This window comes from Echiichthys vipera (assembly GCF_963691815.1).
Source record: "Echiichthys vipera genome assembly, chromosome: 3".
Taxonomy (NCBI): domain Eukaryota; kingdom Metazoa; phylum Chordata; class Actinopteri; order Perciformes; family Trachinidae; genus Echiichthys; species Echiichthys vipera.
The window spans coordinates 26,655,003-26,682,073 of record NC_139828.1 but is presented as its reverse complement, the minus strand read 5'-3'; the positions used below and the strand labels follow the sequence as shown (position 1 = coordinate 26,682,073).

General features: G+C 40.9%; 1 protein-coding gene across 1 annotated transcript in view; it reads right to left on the bottom strand.

Annotated features, from left to right (window-relative positions):
• Positions 1–7,275: 7,275 nt before the first annotated feature.
• atp10a (ATPase phospholipid transporting 10A) overlaps positions 7,276–27,071 on the bottom strand; it is a gene marked incomplete at its 3' end in the record, with an annotated part of 37,648 nt that continues 17,852 nt past the window's right edge. Inside the window, exons 11-21 of the mRNA XM_083940752.1 lie at positions 22,062–22,165; positions 21,526–21,652; positions 21,231–21,415; positions 19,631–19,985; positions 15,954–16,030; positions 14,638–14,763; positions 13,751–13,951; positions 12,449–12,529; positions 12,227–12,331; positions 8,087–8,274; positions 7,276–7,915 (exon numbers count right to left, since the gene is read on the bottom strand). Of these exons, the coding sequence (XP_083796878.1) occupies positions 7,276–7,915; positions 8,087–8,274; positions 12,227–12,331; positions 12,449–12,529; positions 13,751–13,951; positions 14,638–14,763; positions 15,954–16,030; positions 19,631–19,985; positions 21,231–21,415; positions 21,526–21,652; positions 22,062–22,165 (2,189 nt within the window). The remainder of the gene's footprint in view (positions 7,916–8,086; positions 8,275–12,226; positions 12,332–12,448; positions 12,530–13,750; positions 13,952–14,637; positions 14,764–15,953; positions 16,031–19,630; positions 19,986–21,230; positions 21,416–21,525; positions 21,653–22,061; positions 22,166–27,071) is intronic.

Genomic DNA, 27,071 nt, shown 5'->3' with positions numbered 1-27,071 from the left:
TTCATCCCCAAAACACAAATGAAAAGCCCTCTTTAGTTGAGCAGATTTGTCAAATTAAATGTTATCATTTGTATCCACTGGTATGCTAAACTAATGGGTAGGGTGGCTTAATCCATCCATCCATCATCTTCAACCTCTTGTCCCTATTAGAGTCGTGGGGGGCTGGAGCCGATCCCAGCTGACATCGGGCGGGAGGCAGGGTCCACCCTGGACAGGACGGCAGTTTATCGCAGGGCACATAGAGACAAATACAAACAACCATTCACACTCACATTCACACCTACGGCAATCTAGAGTCATCAATTAACACCTGCATGTCTTTGGACTGTGAGTGGAAACCGGGAGAATCTTGAGAGAACTCACACAGACACGGGGAGAACATGCAAACTCCACACAGAAGGGCCCCAGCCCGGATTCGAACCAGAGACTCAATTCAATTAAGTTTCTGCAACTTATATTTAATTTAGAATCAGTTCACACAGAAGTTTGAGTTCAAATGACACACAAATTGATGTAGTTACCAACATTATTATGTCAACACAACTCTTGTTTGTGTCTTAAAAGTTGTAACTTAATCAATACATTATATCAGATTAATGCATTTAATTAAGTGGTAGTAACAGGTCCCCTGAATTACTTTTTAGAGTGTAGGCGCCACATGCTTCAGATGTGAGAGAGACCTGAAACTTTCAACCATTAATATTAATATTATTATTATTATCATTATTATTATTATTATTATTACTACTACTACTACTACCACTACTACTACTACTACTACTACCACTACTACTACTACTACTACTACTACTACTACTACCACTACTACTACTACTACCACTACTACCACTACTACTACTACTACTACTACCACTACTACTACTACTACTACTACTACTACTACCACTACTACTACTACTACCACTACAACTACTACTACTACTACTACTACTACTACTACTACTACCACTACTACTACTACTACTACCACTACTACTACTACTACTACCACTACTACTACTACTACTACTACTACTACTACTACCACTACTACTACTACTACTACTACTACTAATAATAATAATAATAATAAAAAAAAAAGGAGGAACTGGAAACTAAATACGAGTAAATGTTCTCCGCCCAGTGTTTGTCCCTGCCGTTTCTGTTGGATGGATTCCTGTATCAGTGGGAAGTTAGACAGAAAAAGAGCAAAGATGCTTTGGCTAAGCCACGCCTACGTGATAGTTCAGAATGGATCCTTTCAATGCCTCCACCAACTAGAAGACAGATGGCCCTGGCTCACAAAAAGCTTTCATTGGTTTTGTGCAATCAAAAGTGATGCGGTGCATAGCTCCATTGGTGTAAATGAACAAGTCCTCAAGTCTTGCCATCAAAACTCTGAGTGAGAGGACAGGCTGCAACAAGGCTTTTAAAACATAAACAATTCCCATAATCCAGCTCTCTGATGGCTTCATTGGACCCGATTGTTTACGAGGCAGCTTAGGAAATTGAAAATGTCCTGATTTAAGCTTGTTAAAACAATGGGTCATGAAGCGGGTCAAGGCGACATTAATGACCAGAATCAGTGAAGCTCCTCTATGATAAAATGCAAATAGACTGCCGCTGCAGAATCGTCAGACCTGTCTGTAGACTGCAGGTAATCAAAAAAGTAATTAGAGAAAATGAAAGAAGACGAAAGGAGACTTTGAGGAATCCTTGCAGAGGAGCCTGTTTAATTACATTATCAGTCTTTCACATTCATTCTCATAACATAATATGTGACACGTGCAACAAAATCCATTTTTTATCGCATGTGCTGCTTATCTAATGCCACTGAACGCAGATAAATCACACAAAATATTGTTGTGCAGAGAGCAAGTCTTTGCACAATGGCACAAAAGTTCCACACGTACACACACAGTTTGCAGAAAAAAACAGCTGATCAATCCGGCTGGCTTACACTCGGGCTTTGAAAGAGATGGAGAGAGCAGCATGGCGAGGGTACAGGAGTCATCATTATCTCTGCTCTGCATATCTTCAGATGAGGAATCTGCTCTGGCAAAGTGCAGCGGCGGTCACTAATTTGGCTGTCCCGTTGCAGTGGCTTGCTAAAGGCGGCATCAGCAGAGCGTTGTCTGTCCCTTTTCCCTCAGTGTGCCTTAAAGGAAACATTAATAATGTCTTATCCCTCTAGAACGCCATTGCAGATGTTACACACAGTGGCTAGGCAAAGGCACACCGCTGCGGCACCAGGCCAAAGATCATCCATCTTCTTAAGGCTTCTTATATCACACCTTTGAACAGATGTGTTAGGGAACAGAGACACGGAGAGCTTAATTCATGCAGATATACTGTAAATCATTGAGGCACAAGACCACCAGCTCCTCCGGAAACTGGAGCCAGACAGAACGTATTTGAAAAGCAAATGAGGCCCGTTTCACTCATGCACTACAAAACCTGAAATGATCTACTCTGCCAGAGCCCAAGTACAAAACCTATGTAACCTCTGATTGAGCCCATGTGTGAATAGAGCTGCGGAGAATTCATGGCCCTCTTAAGACAGATGCTTTAAAGCTGCTTCGGTCAAAACTTTAGCCCCCTACAATTAAAATGAAGTTTTGAACCTCATTAACATGCCTATACAGTGTTTTTTATATGCTTCAAGACGTATGAGCAAAATGAATGGTCAGGGACATGGCCGGGCATTTCTTCCCTGGAACTGCAGCGTATCAATGACTGTCTCAATAAAACATGGATTCAGACAGTCAGGGTTTCATATGTCACACACCTAAGGAACCAATTCTGCCAACCTGGGACTTTCTACTGGTATATCATTAGCCTAACGCTACAGCGTAATGGAGAAGCTAGGTGTGGCTACGTAAAGGTATTATGCAAGATAGATTTCACTATTTTAAAATGATGGCAGAGGCCTGTTTATAAATGTTTTGTCATGTAATAACAATGTACAATATGAAGGTCCGAAAAAAGGCCTTTGGTCATATTTTTTTTGTCGTTCTAGTCTCATTCGGATGGGATTAGTTACATTTGGGGTAAGGTCATTTTTACCAGAGGTTTTAGTCAATTCAGGTGATTTTCACCTTCTGTAAAACAGTCCAGAAAAATCCCTCAGGTAAAACTAATCCCATCCAAATACGACCCTCTGTAATAACACATGTTGATATACCGTCCTCATCAATATTTAGTTTCCACATTTATTCGAGCATGGAGGCGATTAAAGAAGCACTTTTAGATTATGGATTTTGTCCTTAAGTTTCGTGTTTACTTTATTTTGTGATATCATGAAGCTACGTAGCACGCACATGGCGACTAGGAGGTGATGTAGTGCGTAAATCAAATAACCCCTCCAACCTCAGGTAGAATACTGGGATTTCTAAATCCTGTGAGAATAAGCCGTCGATATTACAGACATCCTTAGGTCAAACTATTTTCCCCCACGTCCCCACATTAAACTAATCCCATCCGAATAGGGCTTTTGTGATCATTTTGTGTTTTCTTCAGCAACATGTTATGATTCTGGGCCTCTGGGCCTGTGTCCGGTCCTCTCAGTAATCCATCCAGGACCAGAGTCTAAAAGGACAGTGAATACTGGAGTTACATTCATCAGGTGGGCAAACATGACTTGAAAGAGACCAAGTTTGCTCCACATCTGTTGAATGTGTAATTAGGTTTGCAAACGAGTTCACCATAACAAATTTATACAGCGATGCTATGACGGATGTTTTCAGCTTCTTACACTGGCCAGAAAAACAAACAAAAAAAGTGGCAGTTTTAATACATTTTTCATGTTAATCTGCGACACGCTTTAATATAGTATAACACAAGGAGACGAAAGGCATTCTGTAACAGAAAAACACATAAAACCTCAATTAGGACACACACAAAAAACAGAATGAATTCCCAATAAAATATTAAAGCACAATATTTTTGTATGCCAGTCCCTTGAGACTGTACTCTAGATATATTGCAACCCAGTTTGAATGGAGCGACTTGTTGAACTAGCTCAAAATAAACCCCAAGCTCAGCTAGAGAGGCACACTGATCAAGTCAAACTCAGCATCTGCAGTTTTACTGCAATAACACAAGACAGGCTGTGCTTTGAGCTATGCACTGTGGTTACTTGAAGAAGGCAGGTGAAATCCAAAAAGAATTAGACATTTAGACAAAGAGTGAGACATTTTATTGAGCAAAGAGTACATTTTCCAGGTAGCAAAGGATAAATACTTTATTATAGTCATTTTATTTTGTTCACAAGTAGACATGGTACAAGTAACCTCCAATTACTCAAAGGACAAAGAACTAAAAAGAAAAAATGTGTAACGTTTTTCCCAAGTTGGTGTTTGTTGCCGTTGTGCTACAATCTATTTCTTTAGAGAAGAACTTTGTGTGATCTTGGGTCTATTTAATATCTAGACCAATACCTTGGCATGATACTGAACTCAGTGATTTAACAGCAGATCACAACTGCAATGTAAACGGGAAACTGACAGGAGGCTTACCTTGTAACCAAAATACAAAAAAATGTTCACGGCCATGTGCAGTGAAAGTGAAAGAGCTTGTGTGGAATTTGTGAAAACTGGAATGTTGGAATTCAGCAGTAAATACGCTCGAGCTTCATTCTGGCACATTTAGTGTGACGCCGAAAGCACTGAACAGACAGAACCTATAAAACAAAGTGGACAGACTGCGCAGCCAGAATGTGAATAACATGCCGGTAAAAGGCACCGTGTGCAAAAACAGACAGGAAGAAAGAAACCACATAGAATGTAGCCTCATAAATATCATCTACACCAACACAAGTTGCTCCTCATTGAACAAAGATGCATCTTTAAGCAAATACAGCTTCAGCATCGGAAACAAACCCTTAGATTTGTAATTTCTTATCCAGTGTTAAGGCACATACTATTGCTTAAAAAAACACAGAAATATAAATGATCTTTGGTAAATGATACACTTTATAAAAATGTACTGCAATGACACAAGAGATACAACAATCTTAAAATATTAAAGGTGCTGCTGCTTTAGAGGATCAACAATTAAACAAGATGTAGCATCTATCCAATTTTCCATACTTTTACTCGTTAGTTTGTGCATGATGAAAGAACATGTCCCAACCTTTTCATACTGCACAGAACATGGCGCCAGCACTAACAATATTCCATGGCAATTCTAAAATAATGCTTTCAAAGTGCAAATTTAAATCTTAAAGCCACTTCTTTTACATTTGAGCTTTTTGGTTTACAGCTGAACACCAGCAGAAAAGAAAGACTGGATTGAGATCAACTCGGCACGTGGAAATGATCCGTTCAAAAAGGACTTTCAAGTAAACGTGTTCATGAAACGTGATGATAGCTTGTTTTCAACCTACTGTACAGCGCTTAAAGGAACAGTTCGACATTTTGGGAATTACTTTTAGCTTGATACCACTCTCGTGTCTGTGCTCTAAATATGAAGCTACAGCTACGACACAGTAAGCTTAGCGTTAGCATGGCTCTGAACTGGGAATGACGTTACATCCAAGTTGCTATTAACATGTCAGAAAACCATTATATTTAACAGGGTCTAGCCATGTTAGCAATGCTAGTTAGCACTGTATTATGCAGTATTTTGCATATATTTACACGGTAGCAACATGTCCACCGATAGGAGTTGGACAGTACTTTGTGTAGGACTGATTTATTGAGACACAAATAAGACAGAAGTTCTAATAAACAGTATATTACTACAGCTGTCACAGCTGTCGATGCTTGGAGCAGCCATGTTGGATTGTGATGTTGGGAGTTGGTGAAGTTCTTCAACTTCCCAGTTCACCTGGAAAACACCAAAAACCTCCAAAGCACAATAGTTAACATGTTATATTTTGTCTATTTAATCCCTATAAAAACATAATTTTATGGTTTTACAGGGCCAGACCGTCTTTCGTCTTGGTACAGTGACTTCTAGGAGTTTTCAGTGGTTGCCTGGCAACCTCACAGTGATAACAAAATGTATGTTTTTGTATGAATTAGACAAACAAGACATAACATGCTGATAAGTGAGCTTAGAGGTGCTGGGGTAGCTTTGGAGAGAGCTAGCTGCTAGCCAGGTTAGCCTCTAGCTTCGAATTTAAAGAATGAGAATGGTATCAATCTTGTAACTCTTGGTAATAAAGCTAATAAATTAATTTTCTCTAAATCTCAAACTATTCTTTTAAGGTGAAACTGGCGGACACTGTTAAAACAGATTCAACACGCTCACACACAGACACACACGCACAGTACTTTTCTACCTTTGAGAGGACACCCATTGACATGCATTCTCTAGCCCCTTAACCTAACTTTAACCAGCACTACCAAATGCCTAACCCCAACCCTTACCCAAAACTAATTCTTACTGGAACTTTAAAACCAACCTTAAGGTTAAAAGTGAGGACTGGCCAAAATGTCCTCATTTTCCAAAAATGTCCTCACTCTGTAGGGACACTTCTTACGTTGGTCCTCACAAAGATAGATGTACAAGCACATACACACAAAGTTGCACTCAAACAGAGCATCATTACTGGTAGATTGTTGCTGTATAAAGATTGAAATTAAAATGTCTCAATGAATTCTCATAATGCACGGTCATATTTAAGTCAACAGCTCTCATAATTATTCAGTGGAATGTACTGTATGACAGCAGAGCAACAACAACATGCTTATCAGTCTTTAACATTTAGCAAACAAATGTTTGCAAACCCATCAACAAGACCGAGATGTGCACTGAGCCAATGCCACTATTTGCTGATTTATGTTAGGCTAAATCTCTTTAAGAATCTTCACTGACACGTTGCTGGGGAACTTATAAACACATCAGGAATATCAACCCTGATTCAAGGCCACGCTGGCATCTGATCCTGGTCTTAATGCATTTACAGGCAAAACTGAAAGAATAAACTGAGAAACAGTTCAGATAAAGAAATAAAACTCCCAAACAAGAAAGCAGTGGAATGTCTGAAAAACCTGCTCTTCCTTACATTAAAACCTGATCAACCACTGAGATGCATCTTAAAAAAAAAAAAAAAGTTCCAGGATTTAAAAAAAATGAACAGGAGATATTCCAGTTCTTCCATTTTCCAAACCTTTAAAAATATCTTTAGCTTTAAAACATCCAAAATATAAAGTACCTATTTGTATCTTCTATAAAAGAATCTCCTTGAAAAATACAATAAAATTATATATTTTTAAAAAACTATCGTGCAAATTGGAGTTTGAGTAACATACTTAAGACTGAAAGACATCACAAGGTGGTGTGCAGTGACTGTTCTGCCACCTGCTCTGTCCTCTGTGCTGGATGAACGGTGTGGTCAGACTGGAGTCTTTCCTCCGCGCTCCTCGTGTATTTGACACACTGGGATTCTCCGGCAGGGGGCAGGTTCAGCTGGATGCTGTCTGTCTGGGAGAGCACAGGCGTGGATGTGATCCAGCTGGACAGGCTCAAATCTGATGCCTCTAAAGTCTTATTGAGACACTCGGAGTCTTTGGTGGAAGGAGGCTGCGGCTCTCCTGAGAGCTTAAGAGCGTCTTTGGTATAAGGAAGAGTGTCTTTTTCTGTAGGAACTAATGTGTAGAGGTCTGAGAGGCCCTTCTCACTGTCTGTGGGCCCCCCTGGGCTTATACGGCCCTGTTCATCCGTTTGCAAAACGGACCCCTGTGATGTCTTGGAGCTGGGGAAGCTCCTCTGGTCTTTTTTATTGCATCCTTTAGGGGAAGGTTTGTTTAGGGACAGGAAGGGGGGCTTGGGGCTGAGCGGTGACCCCGCCTTGACCCTGCTGAGACTCAGAATGTTCCTGCGGGTTTCAGTGGGGAGTTTATCCAACTGTCTTCCAACTTGGACTGGGCTGGGAAACAGCGTGCCTTGACACGCCCTGTAGAAATATCTGGAAAGCAAAACAGAGCCAGACATCAGGACAGCACTGTTCCAAAGACGAATGCCAGGCTCTTGGGATGAACATGAAAGACATCTGGTACAGATAGAAGTCATTGCACGGGTCATAAATATTTGAGAAACGGGCTCGTGTATTCAGTCAAACAAATCATGCACAGTGTACCTGGGCAGCAGCGCTGATACAGGCGTGATGACACAGAGCAGGTAGAAGAGGGGGTCCTGCAGCAGCCTCTGCATGGTCCAGTAGGGGTTAGAGGGAGAGTAGCAGGTGGGACAAGAGGCATTGTAGCACAGAGCCACTGTGAAGAATAAGGCTATACTGAAGGCTATAGTCAGCCAGTTCATCCAGGTCTACAGGGGAAGGAAACAAGGACAAGAACTGTGAATTATTTTTCTAAAAAATACTTGATTTGGTTTCCTAGAATAATTACAACAGATCAGGCCGAACATCCAAATCCTTAAAAAAGATCTAAATCATAAAAAAGAAATACCCTATTAGTCACAGTTTTTTTCATAGTTCGGCCGGGGGTGCGACTTATACTCTGGAGCGACTGTGAAATTATTAACACATTACTGTAAAATATCAAATAATAGCCCGGGCTATTATTTATCTCAGTCACGTAAGAGACTAGGTGTATATCAGCAATCGTCACACACACGTCAACCAGTCAAAATTCGGCGGGGGCGGGACATGGCAGAAGTGCTTTGTGAAAAAAAAGATGCTACCTTCTACTTGGAGTTGGCGGAGTTGTTCAGAAGTGACACCGAGGAAGAAGAGTTCAGTGGATTTAGTGATTAGGAGTGACGGAGTGTTTGGTAAACGTATAGCATGTTCTATATGTTATAGTTATTTGAATGACTCTTACCGTAATATGTTACGTTAACATACCAGGCACGTTCTCAGTTCGTCCGTATTCAGCCTGTTGTTCTCTATTCAATTTTTTATTTTAAATTGCCTTTCAAGATAAAATGTCGTTTCTTGGTGTTGGATTTTATCAAATAAATTGCACCAAAAAATGCAACTTATCCTCGAGTGCGACTTATATATGCTTTTTTTCCTTCTTTATTATGCATTGTCCGCTAGTGCGACTTATACTCCGGAGCGACTTTTAATCCGAAAAATACGGTAGTCACAATTTGATATACATATGAACAACATATTTATGGTTAAATGTTAATCAGTCCAAAGCATTGCAATACTGTATCATTAAAGGTTACATAGAAATGATGAAACGCATTCCTGCGTGCACTCAGGAGTGTAAAGCTCAGGCTGTAGTGTAGATTAAACGAGTTGCCTCTCTCAGACGGAGGGTGAACACAGGTATATTCAGACAGACCGTATGATAGAAATAATGCTTTTTGAACATTAAAGCATGCAAACATGTTCTAGTATGTTCTGAAAATGAGCATAATATGAGATCTTTAAAAAATGCATTGCATTGACCTGAATAAATAACTACCATGGCAACTTTAACAAAGCATCACGATTAGTTAGAGCAACTTAGTCCACCCAGTGTCCATCACATATTCTGTATCATATGAGGATTAATAATTATCTATAAGGGGATGATAATATTTCATGATTTTTGTTGACTATATACCCAACATCACTGTGGATGAGCTGTATATTTTAAACCCATTCAGTCACAGTTGTGGCATTAGCTTTGACTGTAAAAGTTTCCGCCATCATGCTAGAACTATTACAATCAATCATTTGAGTTTTAAAGGGATTTTATTTTTTAGTTATCTGGGTCTTACTGCAATACTGTAAGTTATGATTCTGACATAATGCACTCAGCCGCTGCAAGATTCTCAAGACGTGGCACAATAGATACAGCACAGTCCAACAGGGCGGGAACGTGGCAGACGGTTTATCACACAGGTAGTAAACAAACAGTCATTTAGACATTCGATCCAAAACTAGATCAGAAACAAAACTCGAAATGAGGGCAGCCAAATGTCAGTAACAATGACTTATTGCTCCAAAAGCATTTGCACACAACTACTGTGGGTCAAATTTGAACCGGGAAATGAGTCTTTAAAATTTCATAGATGTGTCCAGTAACAGACAGAGAATATATAGTGACATAATTTGGAATTCATTTGTTTGTTGCCACTTGATGAATTTAAGTCACTCCTTAAGCTCTTTTTTAGTCTCCACCGACTGCTGAGGGAAACAACTGGCTCTTTATCTGCCAAATGCTCCACTATGTTCACTAACTAGTTACTAACTTAAAAGTTAAAGTAGGTTTATCAGAGCTTTTTTGCTGAAAACAGCATCTAAAAATAACGCTATGATGTGAAGAAAGTGAACCAAAACAATGAAAGATGCTAGACTGCTTCACCAGCTGAGGGGAACTGTAGAGTCGATTGCTCTCTTTGGGTTCGTCACTACAGACCACCTGTTCATATTACACAAACTCATTTGATTATTATTGATTGGTCCAGCTTTAAGCTTTAAAGAGGACATACCATGGTTTCCAGGTTCAGACATGTATTTTGTGTTTCTCATAGGTCATTTTTGCTTTAATGTAAATGGTTTTCTCATACTGCCGCACCTGGATTCACCATGTCTAAGACACTCTGTTGCAGCGCCTGTCTCTTTAAAGACCCCCTCCTGAAAAAAAACCCCCAGTCTGCTCTGATTGGTCAGCACTTCCTGGTCTCTGCTCTCCTGTTCTCCATGTCCATACTACTGCAGAAGACTGACAACAACTAAGTGTAAAATGTGATTTTCTACATTCAAACGTCACAAATAAAGCTTTCTAAACCAAACACAACACATATGGACATGTTGCAGCAGGACTATGATAGGAAATTAGGGAACAATGAACAACGCAAGCAGCCAATATTACAGCTTCGTCTGCTGTTAGCATGTAGCTACATGTAGTATAAAGCATGTTCTACCGAAGCAGTGCATAGCTGCCCGGCGTACCGTGCCTGGAGCAGATGATCTTATTTGAAAATCCGTTATTTGAAAAATCTTGACGTCAGACAGCCGAGAAAGTAGAAAGAACTGTCTGAAAGGAGGCGTTGACAGCAGTCTGAATCCTGAGCAGCTCTGCTCATGGGGGTTAGACTGAGTACATGTAAAGAGATTTTGGTCATGTTTAGCATGAACGACTTAGACTTCTCTTTATTGATCCTTTGGGATGACTCCCGCAAGGAAATTGAGTAACTGATCTGACATAATTACATATTTATTTACATCTTGTCTCTTCGTCTGACCACCTGTTCCATACTGGACTATTGTCCATGTCACCTGAAACTAACGCATTAAAATCCAGATTATATGTAACTGGATTTTACCTTTAAGCAGGAAAATAATAGCAAGGCATGCATTTAAAAAGGTATTAACATGAAAAGTCCGCACACAACAGATTTTATATGGACATATGTGCTCTTGCGCTCTTTAATGAGTTTTGGCAGTTACAGGAAAAACTGCCCTCATGTCACCCTGAGGCCTTGTTGAGTCGGCTGGCTGATAGACATCTGACAAGGTGAATTCTATAAAATGGTCCACTGGAGTATTGTCCCTCCTGACACATACACACACACACTGAAGCACATAATTAATTACAGCCTCACAGCTACTGTATGGTAGAAGAGACAGAGCGCTGCCTGCTGTCATCTCAGATACCTTTAATTGACTTTCACAGCCATTTACCCATCATGCATGCATTATGTTCCTCAGCAGCCAGAGAATGAAGCCCCTGCCAGCTGAGCATTTGGAAATGTTTACTTTCGGTCGATGCTGCTCACTATGAATACTTCTCTGCACGACGAGGGGGGCCATCATGTCCAGGAAGGTAGTTAGTGAAAAGGACATTTTTCATGTACAAAACTTGTCAGGCTAAATTTACAGCCTCAGCATAATGGAAAAGACTCTGATTCAATGCAGGGTCATAAATTTAAAATGGCTCATGACCAAGACTGCTGGACCGTTTACGAGAAGCACGCATGGTGGATACCTGAGGATAAAACCACGGCAGGAACAGAATGTGAAGAAACACTTGGAGCTCTGTGGCAGTGTGAAGTGGTGGTGTGTTGTGATGTGGTGGAAACAGTTTGCAGAGTGCCTGGATGGAGGCAGACACACTGTCAAGCTGATATATAGGCTCTGACGCTGCAGAGCTTTTTGGTTCAATCTAATCAGTTAGAGTTAAATATCCACATGACTGTCAGCCTTCACACTGCTCTCACAAAGCAAGATGCTGATTTGGGTTAGAAAAAGTAGCACTGAGAAAGAGGAGGCATTTCAAAGTGGAGTATTCATCAAGCCATCAATAAGGAGCTTCCTTACCCAGGTTTTGGTCTCAATGCCCAAGTGCACCAGAATGGTGAATAAGGCGAGGGTAGTGATGGGCGTTCCCCATGTAAACAGGTCCACGTCAGAGTCAGCGTAGGCCTGGGGAGGAGAAGAACGGGAGGGGACGGGGGGAAAACAGTGGAAGTGATGAGTAAGACAGAGCAGCAAGTCATTACTGAGTGACGACAAGCTGTTGGAAATTAAAACCAGACTCACAAAGTAAGGAATGAAGAAGCAGACCAGACTTTGGTAGAAGGCATCAATCATGTTCATCCAGAACATGTATGGCTTATATTCCTGCGAGATAAAACCAGAGATTTACAGTCACGAAACTCATCAATATGACTGAGCAGACGTTTAGATCATACCAAGGTACAGTATGATGTAGAATCCATGAATCATGAAGTTTAAGCTGAGCTGTCAAACATATGCTGTATCGAGTAAACACTAATGATTACTGACATATCTGCGAAAAGAAAGTGTTAGTTGCAGGTTTTCTCTCTTCGATTTAACAGCCAACAAAAACTTTGAAATCAGCTGTACTTAGGCACAGTGCAAATTAGCTAACCGCTAACATCAGCATGCTAACACTCTCAAAATGACAAGGCTAACAAGCTGATGTTTAGCAGGTCTAATGTTTTAGCTCCATCCACGCTTCACCTCTTTGCCCATTTCTTTCAATTAGCCCGGGAGTTAGGCGGTGTCTCGTCTAGCATTGCCAAACCCATCTCCACACTACTGGAGTATGATCTGGCTACACTGGCTTATCATTCTGGGATATGGGATGAAATGCTCTTGCATTGTATTTCTTTTTAAATCACAATTTTCTTGGGTGGAGCTAGGCGGACGGTGCCCCTACAAAAGGAAGGAGACATGTGCCGGATGTCAGTCGTTGTTACGACGCTGTACATCTGATGAACCGTGTCTGATGGCATGGACCAGAGCACAGAGACATCACAGAGACTATGTCCCTATTTTATACAGTCTATGGTTAACGTTTGCAAATTAGCCCTCAAGTACAGCTGATGTGGATCTCATTAATTTAGCAGGTATCTGGTCATAAAACTCTGGACATAAAAGTCTTGCGCAAATTGAAATTTTGACCTTATGAAAGTGCTACAAACATTAAGACAGTTAAGAGTTATTACAATTCATCCTGAGAGGGACAAGTCTATATCAAACTCAAAAAGAAAATAAAGTTTGGTTTGTATATGATTTAGGCAGTGTGTCTCAGTGTTAAAATGTAAACACCATAACCTACGACTAAAATTGAAATGTTTCATTGTATCATAACGTTTTTAAAATCGTAACACTTTTTACAGACATTAAAAAAAAAAGTTATGCCCCGGTAATGATTACAAGTTTAATACCCACATTAGATATTTGATAGATATGATGAGCTGCATCAGTTAAGGAAAAATACTTCTTTGATTTCACCAACAGCATCTCTAAACAAAAGATCTTTTCACACTAAAACAAGGACAAGGACAGAGAAACAAAAACACAAATAGACTGGACCTCGGAGTTCTGGCCGTTCACATAGAGCTGAGGTAGTTGTTGCAGAGTCTCTGCTGACACGTCTTTGTCCAGAGTCCCAGTGATGAGTTGTGGGAAGGCAGAGAACATCAGGTTGAAGAAGATAAGATACCACTGGTCAACCATGGCTGAACCGGAGAATCCGCAGTAGAACTGATACCAGAAGATGAGCGCTACAAACATCTGTGGGAACATAAGATAACGCAGGAATTCACACGAGGAGGCAGGACAAACAAGAGAACACAGTGGGAAAATACTTTCCTCTCTTATTTGTCTGCTGATCTAAATCACATATTTATAACCCTGTATAAGGAAACAATACATACAATAATAAAATTATGGAGCAAGGAAAGGAGGGAAATATTTTGATCGCAAATTTACGAAAAGAAAAACTTGAACATCCTCTGAGATTAATGTGGTAAATTAAAAAAAAATAAGAAATATACATACATATATATATATATATATATATATATATATGTATATATATATATAAATTGTGTTTTTTTAATTAATACATACAATTTCACAAGATTGGATTAACTTCATCACACCACGCTGCCACTTGCCGTGTTTTATACCTGCACTGGCGTGACTGAATCAAATTCTACCTTTCAATCAAAAATGTATGACTTTATAACCTCAGAGAATAATCAAGTTTTTTTAAAATCATAAATGTTTTTCCCTGTAGATTTACAACTTTAATATCCAATTTTTTTTCTGCTTACCCCCCCCCCCCCCCATGCTCTGTAATTGATTTAAAAAAAAAAAAAACTACAATAGCCCTAACACACCGTCGTACATAAGTGCATGTAACGGACTGTTGAGGTAAGGTAAGTGGAGTATGTACAGAAGTAGAAGTGTCTTACAGCATTCTTGTAGAAGAAATAGAGAATCATGTTAGCCAGTCGAGAGTAGCACCAGTGTCCGTGGACCAGCAGGAGCTTCTGGAGATACCGGAATCGTGGGAGAGCAAAGTCACTCGCCATCACCGCCTGCAAAACACCAGAGGGACCCACCGTTCAATCTCCTCCATCCTGTACTTTCTCCCTCACACCATCAACACACATATGGCTGGCTGACATGGCTGACTCTGCTACACACACACACACAAGCCTCTTTTTAATGGAACTTTAGTGGATATAATCTTTCCAAAGCAATAACCCTTAAACGAGTTGTCCACCTTTTGGGATTCACCGTTACGGCAGCAGGGAGTTGTCATTCTCATCCATCAACATCTAAAACAAAACCCTCCCTGTAGTCGAGACAGATTTATAACTTACATTTTAAAAACGGTGCAGCTGACCCTTTATGGCTCGTCTCAACTGTCAACAGTAGCTGTCAACAAGAAAAATAACAGCAGATGCCTCGTTGTGCGGCAATTTAGATTGAGCCGCGCTATAATTAGGGGCTCGTAACGGCTACATGGGGAGTGCGCTCCTGACAGTAGAAAGGTGTGTTAATCATAATGCAGTGTGTACTGGCCTGAGAGCAGAAATGTGCGTCTCAGCACCCTGTGGAATCCCAACGAGTGACCGCTGTCTCATTAAGAGCAGATTTGATTAACAATGATAAATCTAGTAGTCCAGGTAAGGACAGGATACGGAGACTTTAACAGATGTGCTACACAGCAGCGCGCCTCTGAAGCCTCCCCTGGAAGTTAATTGGGAATCTCCATCATTGCTATGCAGGATCACCTTTCTGGAACAGTGTGCTTGAGTGGAATGAGAAGGGGGGAGGGTCAGTGGAGCTTTTTTCTTTTTCAACCGTGCTATCGTCTACCTCTGTGGCATTGGCCGTGACCTCAGAGCAGAGAGAGAAGCTGGTGTGGATGGAGTCGAGACTAAGCGCCTATAAAGTGTACTGCTTCACCGCAGGATACGGGACAAGCTTCCTGACTCAGCAACACACAGGCAATCCTATTTAGAGGATGTGTATGGATGTGGGTTGAAACACACACTTAAGAGTAATGAAAAGCCATTAACTATCCTACGGAACGCCAGAGTCTTCCCTTATTCCCTTATTTACCATCCCATAGCTCCTCTCACTCTGCTCGACCTCTCAGGATCTCTCTTGCTGTATGTTTTACGATCCCGCAACAACTTCATCCACTCCCCCATCTCTGTGTCACCCGCTTCGTCCGTCCCTCCCATTCCCATAAGGTCCCGCCCAGGTTTGTCCTTACCTGCATGCCCTCCTGTCCCGAGATGCCCACGCCAACATCGGCTACCTGGATCATGCTGACGTCATTGGCCCCGTCGCCTGAGATTAATGTAGCGAGAGAAAGAATGACTACACAGCCTCGAGAAACATTAATACATAAACTGTAATCAGGAGATCAGCAGGGCGTCAGTTTGCCAGCAGCCTGGAAGCAGAAGGGACTTTATTGACCGTGGTGATGGCAAGATAGAGCTGTATTGTTGTGCATGTGGGAGGAACGTCAGGCTTTCACAGGGCTGTCAGTTTCTTCAACTGTTACATTAGCTAAGTATGTGTTTGTTATTCACTGCTTTTCACCACGTGCCCTTCCCCAGCTTGACTGTCCCTCTGGTTAGGCAGAGCCAGGGCTGAGCTGTGGTTTTGTTATTGCTCCACGTTGAGGACGGCGGATGGTTGTTGTTTTTTTGTCTGCACAGGTGGTGGTGTGGGAGATGAAGTGCTGGTGGGCAGGAGATTTTTGTTGCTGTGATAATAGCCTGACTAGAGTGGGGGCGACGGCTCAATAGGAGAAGTAGTTGGTTATGAGCTCCAACAGAGGTTTGTGTTAGCTGGCAAATACTGCTCCTGTATGACAGAACTGATCTAAACCCTACACACACACAGCTACAGCAGCTGAGTGTTAACTGGCAGGTGAACAGGCCCACATTAGATTTCAAATAGTCAATTCAGACTCACATTTCTATAGAGCTACTGTACAATATCCCCACTGCCTTCTATTACAAAGGTATCTAAAAACATTGGTAAAACACAGTAACCAAGGGTTACACAGTAGTACTTGAATGCGGTCTCTTGCACATCTGTGGACAGTGTTCAATATTAACTTAAAATCAACTGTCAGCAAACTAGCTAGCTAGCTCGATCGATCATGTTAGCTACATCAACCAAAGAGAAAGACCCTGTGTTACGAGTTGTGTCTCTTCAGAATAACAACGATGCTGAGGTTACGCTGAATTAACCAGCTCATTTTAGCCTCCTCGCTTTAATGCTCAGTAATAGATCCAAGTCAACCCAGCTAGTTAGATAGCATGTGCAGCATTGTTAAGCTAAATTTAAAAAAGAGTTTAGTTACTGTAGCTGCATACTGTTTTTTATTTTGCTTTTTGATGGTAGCTAATTAATAGTTAACTTGCTAAATTTGGTAGCCGCGTGCTAAGAGGCTGAGGGCACACAAGATGAAAGGTGAGGAGGGCAGGTGATGGCGACAATGCCACGCCAGATGAAAAGGGACATTGGAAAAATTACGTAATATAAACAGATAAAAATGTCTACATTTTCAATAAAATTACTATTATTATAATCATTTTTAATTGTAATAATAATAATAATACTACATTTAATCATCAATATGTTGCTTTATTGCTTTATTTAAAGTTTTTACCAATTCATATAATTATTTATTGTATAATCTCTTCACTATTTAATATTGAAAACTTTGGATTTCCAAATCGGGATGTAACTAACTAATTAAGTTAATTGACTAGTAAATAGTGAAAGAAAAAAATCACAATTTCCCAGAGTGATTTTGTCAGACCAAGAGTCCAAAATCCAAAGAGATTGTTGGCATTTTAATTGATTAACGACATCAATAACCATAATTCAGGTGACACCTTTTCCACCTTTAATCACTAGTGATGTGCATTGATATCATTGCCCTGTTCTGACTAACTATTTAGCGTGTATACAGGAATGTCTATATTATATCAACATTTGTTGGTTTTTCTGTCCATCTTCAAACAATTTGAATCGCTGCAATAGAAAGCAAAGAAATGACACACTGAATTGTTAAGGAGCAGCTGTCGCTCAGTGGCTGAGTGGATCCTCCTCCATTCGAGACATTGGTAGTTCGATCCCCACCTCCCACGGTCCACATATCCAAGTGTCCTTGGGCAAGACACTGAACCCCGAATTGCTGTGAATGTGGTGTGAATGGTTAGATTAGGTAGTATGTAGATGTCTACTGCCATCAGTGTGAATGTCTGTGTGAACGGGTGACTGTGACAAAACACTGTGCAAGCACCTTGAGTAGTCAGAAGACTAGAAAGGCGCTATATAAGTACAAGCCCATTTACCATTTACGGGAGGTAAAATATTGTTTACATATAGACTGCTGTAGGTCTTGTTGGCGTTGTAACTGCACATGCGGTCTAAAAAGGTGGTGTTGTAATAAGATAAGATGAGAGTATGATAGCTTCACCATCATGTGCTATCCCCACAGAGATTCATAATAAAAGTGTGAGGAGCTGTTTGTTTCCTCCACAGTACTGCTAACATAGCAATGACGGAAAAGCGCTTGGCTGGCAAAAACAGGATCCTCCTGAGTGCAGCAGGAATAAACAAATGGAAAAGACAGTCGTAAGTCACACGGTCATCCTCATGTCACCTTCATTTCTACAGCTTCATTAAGCCAAAGGGTATAGTCACTAAGGTGCCTTTTAATAACATTGTTTGTACTCAGTGGTCACAGCCAACGTGACCACGGAGTTGTGTATGATGATAGTGCACACGTTTCAAAGTCAACTCATATTGACATCAGAGCAAGAGGAACATCCAGGAGCTTCACTACATCTGTTTTATAGTGACACATTGAAGTGCCACACAGGAATACACTCCACTGATTATTGAACTGGAAAAGATAGATCTTCACGATGATTGTAGACTTGTTTGAGTTTGTCTGGTTTCCAGTAATAACTGCTGCAGGGTCATTTCATAGTGATGCGCTGTGGGAGCTCATTATGAATAATTAAGTTTCTACGATGGCCACAATATTTTAGCTTCTGACACTAAAATCATCAGCTGCTCAGATTTGTGTTTCGGACACACTGCCAGACCATAGAGTACATAAAAGTGCCTCGTAACCGGAAGGTCGTCCTGCAGTGGCAGGATAGATCTGGGTAGGGAAGGAGAAAGGGCAGCGCTTGCAGCTCTATCATTACAACCACTAAACAAAAAATGTAGTGGCTGCCAAAAGGTATCACTAAAGAGCAATAATTCCCCAGGAGCCTCTTTAAGTCCAGATAACGCCTCAGGATGTTTTGTGGAATTCTGATTAAATTCTGATGCTGGTTCCTGTTACTCCTCATAAACAGTACATGTGGAAAACAACTTTTGAGAATCATAGCAGGGATTAAAGGAAGAGATGATTTGATAGCCTGAAAGGTTGCCCTGGAAGAGATGTGTACAATTTATGAACTTAAAACTGCTCTATGCCTGAAATCAGGTATGGTACCTGAAAACGTTAATACGTTATAATTAGAAAGAGAAAATAGTTTTACTTGAGGAACTACTTTGATTAAAAAAAACAAAAAACCTAAGGTGAACCAGTTTTGAGCATTTTCTAAGTTGATACCTCTCCTGTCAGCAGCTGTGTGCAGGGCATGTTTTGATTTGTCTGGACGCTACTGGAGCTTACAAACAGGTGATAGCCTAAAGGTTCAAGACTACAGCATATACTATAGTATAACGTATTAAATTATACTTTTAGTTCCTTCTAGCCTCCATTTCTTATGAATCTGACACCAAAAACACCTACATGCATGACAAAAATTCTCAGACACATCAAACATGCATATCAACTGCAAAGGTCTAACTGATCTCCAGGGGGGCCATGAACATTGAACACTTTTTTCCCACTGTTTGACTTACCTATGGCTAGAGTCATGACCTTCAGCTTGTTCCGCACCAGTTTGACCACCATGCTCTTCTGCAGCGGCGTAGAGCGGCAGCAGAGCACCGAGCGGCAGCTCCGTGCAACAGCCAGAAACTTATCCTCCAAACTCTTATCCAGGGCATAGGCCAAGGTCCGCCCATCAATTACCAAGCCGAGCCGGTGCACCGTGAAAGGAGTGGTGTGGGAGGATGAGGAAAGGGATGAGGAGGGATAGATCTCACAGGGTGCAAAGTTACTGTGGAAGGCCTTGGCAGCTTGGTCAGTAGAGCTGCAGAGGAATTTGGCTTGGATGTAGTGTAAACTCTCCTCCAGCAACAACGCACATGCCTCCTGGTTCAGAGACAGGCACAGAGCGGGGCGGAGTTCAGGATCAGGTCGCTAAGTTGCTTAATATCAAACTGCCTGACCTGCTTCACATCTGGCAAACAGATGCTTCAGCAGCACAGAATTAAACATCGCTGGTCCTCAAATGACCGTGATCTTTAAGGTAGTGTTTACAGCGAGGAAAAGCACAATATTATTCTAAGGAAATGCACGTATTTACAATCTCTCACTGAGAGTAAGATAAGAAGATACAACTTTCATGTCTGTGCAGTAAACATGAATTTATTTTTGGATAGAGCCAGACCAGCCGTTTCCTCCTGTTTCCAGTCTTTATGCTACGCTAAGCTAAGCTAAGCTAACTGTCTGCCGGGAGCTGAAGCGTAGTATTTACTCAGGGTTCCTACACCTTTTCCAAAGTCAGATTCAAGCGCTTTGCAAGCATTTCAAGGTGAATTTGCATGCTTTTCAGCACCTTACAGCTGTGGTAAACTACGTTTTTGTATACTAGTACATACAGTATATTCAGATACTGATTATTGCATGTGTTCATCACATTAAATTATAAGTTATTGTGCTATAAACAACCAAAATGATGTATCATGACAAAGGTTTCATGTTTGTAAATAGACTTGCTATTAGAGCTGCGACGATAAGTCAACTAATAGATCAACAGAAATTAAATCACCAACTATTTTAATAATCTCTTAATCGTTAAAAGTAACTTTTCATGCAAAAATGACAATGCTGTTTTCAATCTCTTAGATATGGAGATCTTCTTTTCTCTATCATATATGCCAGCCGATATAGTGTTTTCAAGGATTCCCTGCACCTGTTAGAGCCCTGTTTACTGCCCAGGCATGTGAGTGGTATCTTCTCATCCAACACAGAAAGTGCCATTCCTAAAATGTCAAACTATTCCTTTAAGCACATGTACATTACACAGTGGGAGACAGTAGCATGTGTATCAACCGTTTTATTAAACTTTATTTAAATATCCAACCCGGGGGTTCGACTCTGACCTGCGGCCATTTGCTTCAAGTCTCCCCCTTTCTCTCACAGCCCATTTCCTTTCTGTTTATATAATGAAAGGCTTGAAAACTGCACCCCCAAAAAATCTTATATCTCCCACCCAAGTTAGTTTTTTGTTTTACATTTATTTTGGACGAAGAGTCTATGTCTGTGAGCTAAACGCTAACATGGTCACGAAGCACAAACCCCCCCCTAAAAAAACACTCTTCCTATGCCGCTCACCTGGGAATCAGCGTTCAGTGTCAGGATCTCCTCTTCAGGGTCCAGCAGCTTGCAAGCGTACGCAATGTTAACGGCCGTCTCCTGTTTGTCGCCCGTCAGCACCCATATCTGCAGGCCGGCCTTCCGCAGAGAAGCTATGGTTTCAGGCACGCCGTCCTGCAGCCGGTCCTCGATGCCCGTCGCTCCTGTGGGTGAAGAAGCAGGACGGTGACATACGCTCCAACATCCACACAATGGCAGTAAGACAAAATACACATTCAAGTCAGCATAATGAAGTGTAATACATAACAACTACCCAGAAGCTGGAGGTTTGTCTCCAGTCGCAGGGCCGAGTCAAAGAGCAGCTCCTCTCTTCCCTGGATGGCCGTCTCAGCCTCCAGGTGACGCTGCAGCCAGCAGGCATATTGCTCCTTGCTCAGAACCTGACACATGAACACAGACACACATATGGTCTGTTAAAGTATTAGGGGGAAGTTTAACAGTGGAGCAGCTTCTCCTCCTTTGCCTACATGGCAGAGGAGGAACCACAGGAGAATGTGAGATCTTGAGAAGGTGTTTTATCACATCGCTTTGGTAACGAGCTTTGCACAAGCGAGGATATAATGAGCCCGGCTTGTCAGAGCATAAATTAACAGCCTGGGAAAGTGACACAGATTGCAGCTGAGTCACGAAGAATGTCACTTTGGAAGGGCCTGTCCATGTGATCATCTGTGCCGGGCTACAAACACAACCTGTCAAAATCCACTGAGAAACATCATCGCCGACTAAGGCTGTTTAATGAGAGAGGGCGTTTGTTCAGCGCTTCTTAAGAGGTTTACAGATCCCCGTTACCTTTTTCGCAATGCAAAGTGTGCGAAGGCCATCTGCAGCATACAAGTTCAGGTAGTTTTGGGTCCGGCTGACAATCTTTTTCTGGCGTTTTCCTTTGGAGTTTCCTTTGAACAAAAAGCAGAGGAGAGAAGAAAAGATTTTTTAGGGAAATTGGATGAGTGGTTCCAGACTGCCAAAGGCTTCTTCCAAGAGGCACATGGAAGCCATCTGTCTTCACACCTAAATTAAGCATGTATGCTGCCCCTCAATATTTTTCCTGTATTCATATTACTCATCAAGGCACGTCTAGACTTCACTATGCAAAATGCAATCAAATAATTCTTATTTTACAATAACTGTCTAAAGGATTTTACTATGATTGAATATTACATTTTGTTTTAGATGCTTTCAAGTGTCATGTCTCTCTGGCGCAGCATCTTTCTGGCAGGGGGACGGTGTACAGACAGATTGGCTTTATCAGTCTCCTGACACAGATGCACCAGCCAACACTCTGATCGCAAGCCTTTCACTAATAGCGCAACAGCTTGGCAGGCACTGCTACACATGCACCGCCACGCTCAATTATTTTTACTGAAAAGAACAAATTAACACAATTTGTCAGAAATCTGGCGAATTCAAGCCTAAAAATGCATGATTATTTATGTTCACCGTGTTGAAGAGCAATTCAACACTAAAGGATAGTCGTCTCATATAGTAGAGTAAGTTAGACGGTAGTTTAATCTCATTCACAAATGTTCTTGTTGTTTGTGACAGAAACTCTTTCCTCTTTTGAAAAAGTATTTCCAAGAAAACAGGAGTTTTCCCTTTTGGCAGATAGCTGCAATGACCAGACGGCCTTACAGGCAGACAGAACTTCACATAGTGTTTATTTTTCCTATTACAGAAAAATGGGGAAAATCCACCTAAAATAGGATTTGTGTCCTGTATGTAAAAGGTTCCCTGAGGAGTTTTGGACCACTATAAACGTTAAAGAGCCATGTTTTTATGTGCAGCTCCCTGTTTGCGTCCAATAGAGTGACGTGGTCGTCATTCCAGCGAATTGTTTCACGTGATTCCACTGGGCAAAAGAAACACAGCAATGCGCCAACAAAGGCATTGAAGGAGGAGACTTCAAGCAAGTTTACATGGATTTAAACAATGTAGGTCTCAAACGCTGTACTATGAGGAAGGAAATACATGAAGCACGTTTGTTAGACCTCAAGGACACACACTCTGTCTTAGGGAGTAACACTGAATGCAAACAAAGAGCAAAGAAACACAGCACCTTTAAAGCTAACTGATGTTCTAGAGCCATGTGAGGGCAGCAGAAACGAGCTGTAAACACAACTTCTGATGAATGCAGTGCATTGTTTACTTTCCCTTTAGCTCTGGTTGTTCCCTACCAGCTCTGGAAGGTAATCTGGCTATGTGTACCTGCTAAATGTTTACCTGCTAGTTGCTAACTGTGTCCGTGTAATGTCTTAGTATTATGTTATACATAATACTGTTAATATGCTTGTTTTTTTGCATCAGATAAAATACAACTATTTAACAAGAAGAACGAATTAGACACAAAATTGCTGAACTTAAATGAACATTTATCTAACAGTTATGTCTGCACTGTCTTCCATAAAAGGCTTCACACTTGCTTACCGTCCAACAACCATCCCGGATGATAGATCGGATAATTGGTTTAGTCGTGGAGAGTAGCAGTCAGGTCTGGAGAATAGATACCCTGCAAACTCGTTTAGCTGGCTGAAGGCTTGTGTCTGCAGACATTCTTGTTAATCTGCCTTGTGAGCGCAGGAGTTGGCCGATGCCAATTATGTCAAAATGGCAATAATCGACCAATTGATTAATCGGTCTATCGCTAGTTTCTAGAGCTGATTTGACCAAAAAAGCAGTTTGCTGTGGCTGAAAACTGAATGAGAGTTGTGAGAGTGAACCAAATCAGTAAAGTTGCAGCCGGAAAACTGAAAGACGCTTAAAACACAGAGAAGAGTGGAGCTGAACTACATTGGGTTGAAATTATCTCTCTTTTTTTCACAATACAGTCATTTGATCCACTGTTAATATGGCAGCTTTATTGTAATAAATAAATGATCATAATTAGATTTAGTTTATTTCAGAGAGCCAAGATCAGAACACAGAGATCTGCAGTGTCATCACAATCTAATCTATTTAAATGTACTAAAAGTAAAAGATTTTCTATCAGTGAAAATGGCAAATTAGGATAAAATAACATTAAAACGTAAATTCTGTTTTAAGGTGGAATTTGCTATTAAACAGGACCCTGCAGAAGGAGCGAAACTAGGGTTACATCATGAAACACACACTCCAACTTCTAAGCCCCGAAGGTCTGCCCCACCATGTTCACTGTTATTAGAGTGTCACTGAACAACTCCCTCATCGCCTGAATGGAGCCTTTATGGAGGTCTGCGTTATGAGGAGGCCCAGCTCACGCTGCACTCTAATTGGCTGGTTTTACCCAATGGTAAAACAAAGTAGTGAGTTGTCTGTGTGAACACACACCCAGTCGGCCACTAAAGTTGCTGAACTAAGACACATGGTGGAGTAGGTGTGTGGGTGTGTGTGTGGGTGTGTGTGTGCGTGTGTGTGTGTGTGTGACAACTGTCCTGATGGAGTCTCTCTCCTCTAGTGAGCCGCTCTGAATTTTAAGTAAGAAAAAGTAAGTAAGAAAATACCACACCTTCCCAGCTCACACACGGCTCTATAGAGAGCATTAAAAATGAACAATCAGCACATCCCGCAACCTCAACGCATAGGGAACTCATAATGGAAAATCAATACAATAAATCATATTATAATTCAGAGTTCCTTTAAAGAATAGGAATGCACATCAGCTGGAAAACACAGAGAACACGATGGGAGTGCTTTCCTCCACTGATGTGCTGCAGTTAAGTATTCATTCAGCAAAGCCGAGCAGCCCTGTTGAGATGAACTGCCCGCATCTAATAATCAGGAAGGAGACAGGCAAGCAGGCATGTGAAATAAATGAATTACCCATATCACATGACACCACGCTTTTACTGAAAGGTCACACACAAGTTATGTGAAATATGTAGAATATATATGACCGGTTTAAACAGGAGCTGGGAATTGTTGTGTGCCGTTTTGCCCTTAACAGTTAGTTGTGGGTTATTAATTGTTGTGTTAAGAGTCATAACCATGAGTAAGAAGGGCGGTCAGTTAACAATACACTCACAGCTTGCATTGGCCGTAGCGCTCGATGTGGCAGTATATGAAGAAAAAAAAAATTAAATACAGAGTAGGAGTACTTAATTCCTTTTCACTGTCTGAAAATTCTGCACATGTTGATGTGCATACCATGGATAACCAAATAAATTATCCTATGTACAATCTCTATATCATTGACCAGATATCAGGGTTCATACACCTTTTCCAAGGTCACATTCAAGCACTTTTCAAGCAATTTCAAGGTCCATTTTCAAGGTTTTCTAGCATCTTACAGCTGTGGTAAATTACATATTTTTACAAATACATTCATATTGAAAAATGCTTATTTCACTTTTAAAAAATCATGTTAAAGGGACGATTTTAACGCTATATACAAATCAAATTGTGTCCAGTACACAGAAGGATAAGAAATTAAATTAAAAGTCTATTCTGTAGCTATTTGTTGCGAAAGAAATGTGGATACATTTTTAAGCATTTTCAAGCACTTTATCCAAAATTCAAGCACTCTTTAAATCTTCAACACACAACATTAAAATTCAAGTATTTTCAAGGATTTCAAGCATCCGTACGAACCCTGAGACATGGAGATCACCTACCTAACAATTCATGATCAGAAGATGGATTTAAATTCCTAAAATAAATATACACATATAGAGATAGATATATATGTATAATAGATCCCTCTCTTGAGTTGGTCAATTGACAGCTTTAACACCAGCATGAAACAAACCAACCCATATGAGCAAACACACCAGAGTTCATTCAAAGTGAACAAAACAGATCAGGTGTGAAAGCACCTCTAAACTTTAAGTGCCCACTTCGTAAATCATACTCCAAGAGTTCCCTCACAGAAGCCACACAAAACATTATACAACTGCCAATGACCAGTTAACTACACTTCACGTTTAAAAGCAGTGAAGAGGTCCTTTGATGTCTAATTTTTACTTAAAAAATGTCACCAAGAAAGGATTTCAAAGTGGTGTTAAAACTATTAATAGATTGACAGATCTTTTGAATTGAACTATTTTGATAGTACATTAATTAAACAGTCATTTGCAGCACTCCAAACTGTGTGTTGTGTCAAGCATTCAGTCTGTGGGGCCGAAACAGTCCCTGTTAAGTACCCCTGGGCTGATGTCTGGTAACTGTGTACAAAGCATTAGTGAAAAGTGCCTGTGTAGCTCTTTGTGTGCCTGGAATACTAACAACCTGGTACACCTTTGCCATTAGGATGCGGAAGAACTTGAAGAGTATGGAACAAGGTTTTAAGATCACATAGGGGGAAAAAAGGAAGTGGAAGGAAGTGTTTTTTAAGGAACCAATAAAGATTGGCATTGCGTTTTGCAGCGGTGACATGTTCTAAAAATACTAGTTCTTGCATAACGCGTTACCTTACATGCATGAAGGTTTAGGGGACGAGGGGGTGAAGTTAGTCATGTTAGTCCACAAACTCAGTGTGATCGCAAATTTTCCACATAACCTAAAGCAGCTACAACTAAAAAACACTCCATCTGGGATTGACCAGAGTTTGCTGACATGTCCGGCAAACTGGTGTGCCATGTGGAGATTACATCAAATGATTTGTAGCTGATCACAGGTTCACAGCCACGATTCATCAACTCTGGGGCAGAGGTCTGCAGACATGATACAGCGCCGGCAGCACACCGCTCCAAACCGCATCATAAGACCATGTTGACAGCAGTGTCATCATCTATCAACAGTGTACCAGCACTTTATTCACCTTCATGTTATGATTAATTCATACATGGACATATGGACGAGAATGGGCCCCTAGGTGAAGACATGAAAGAG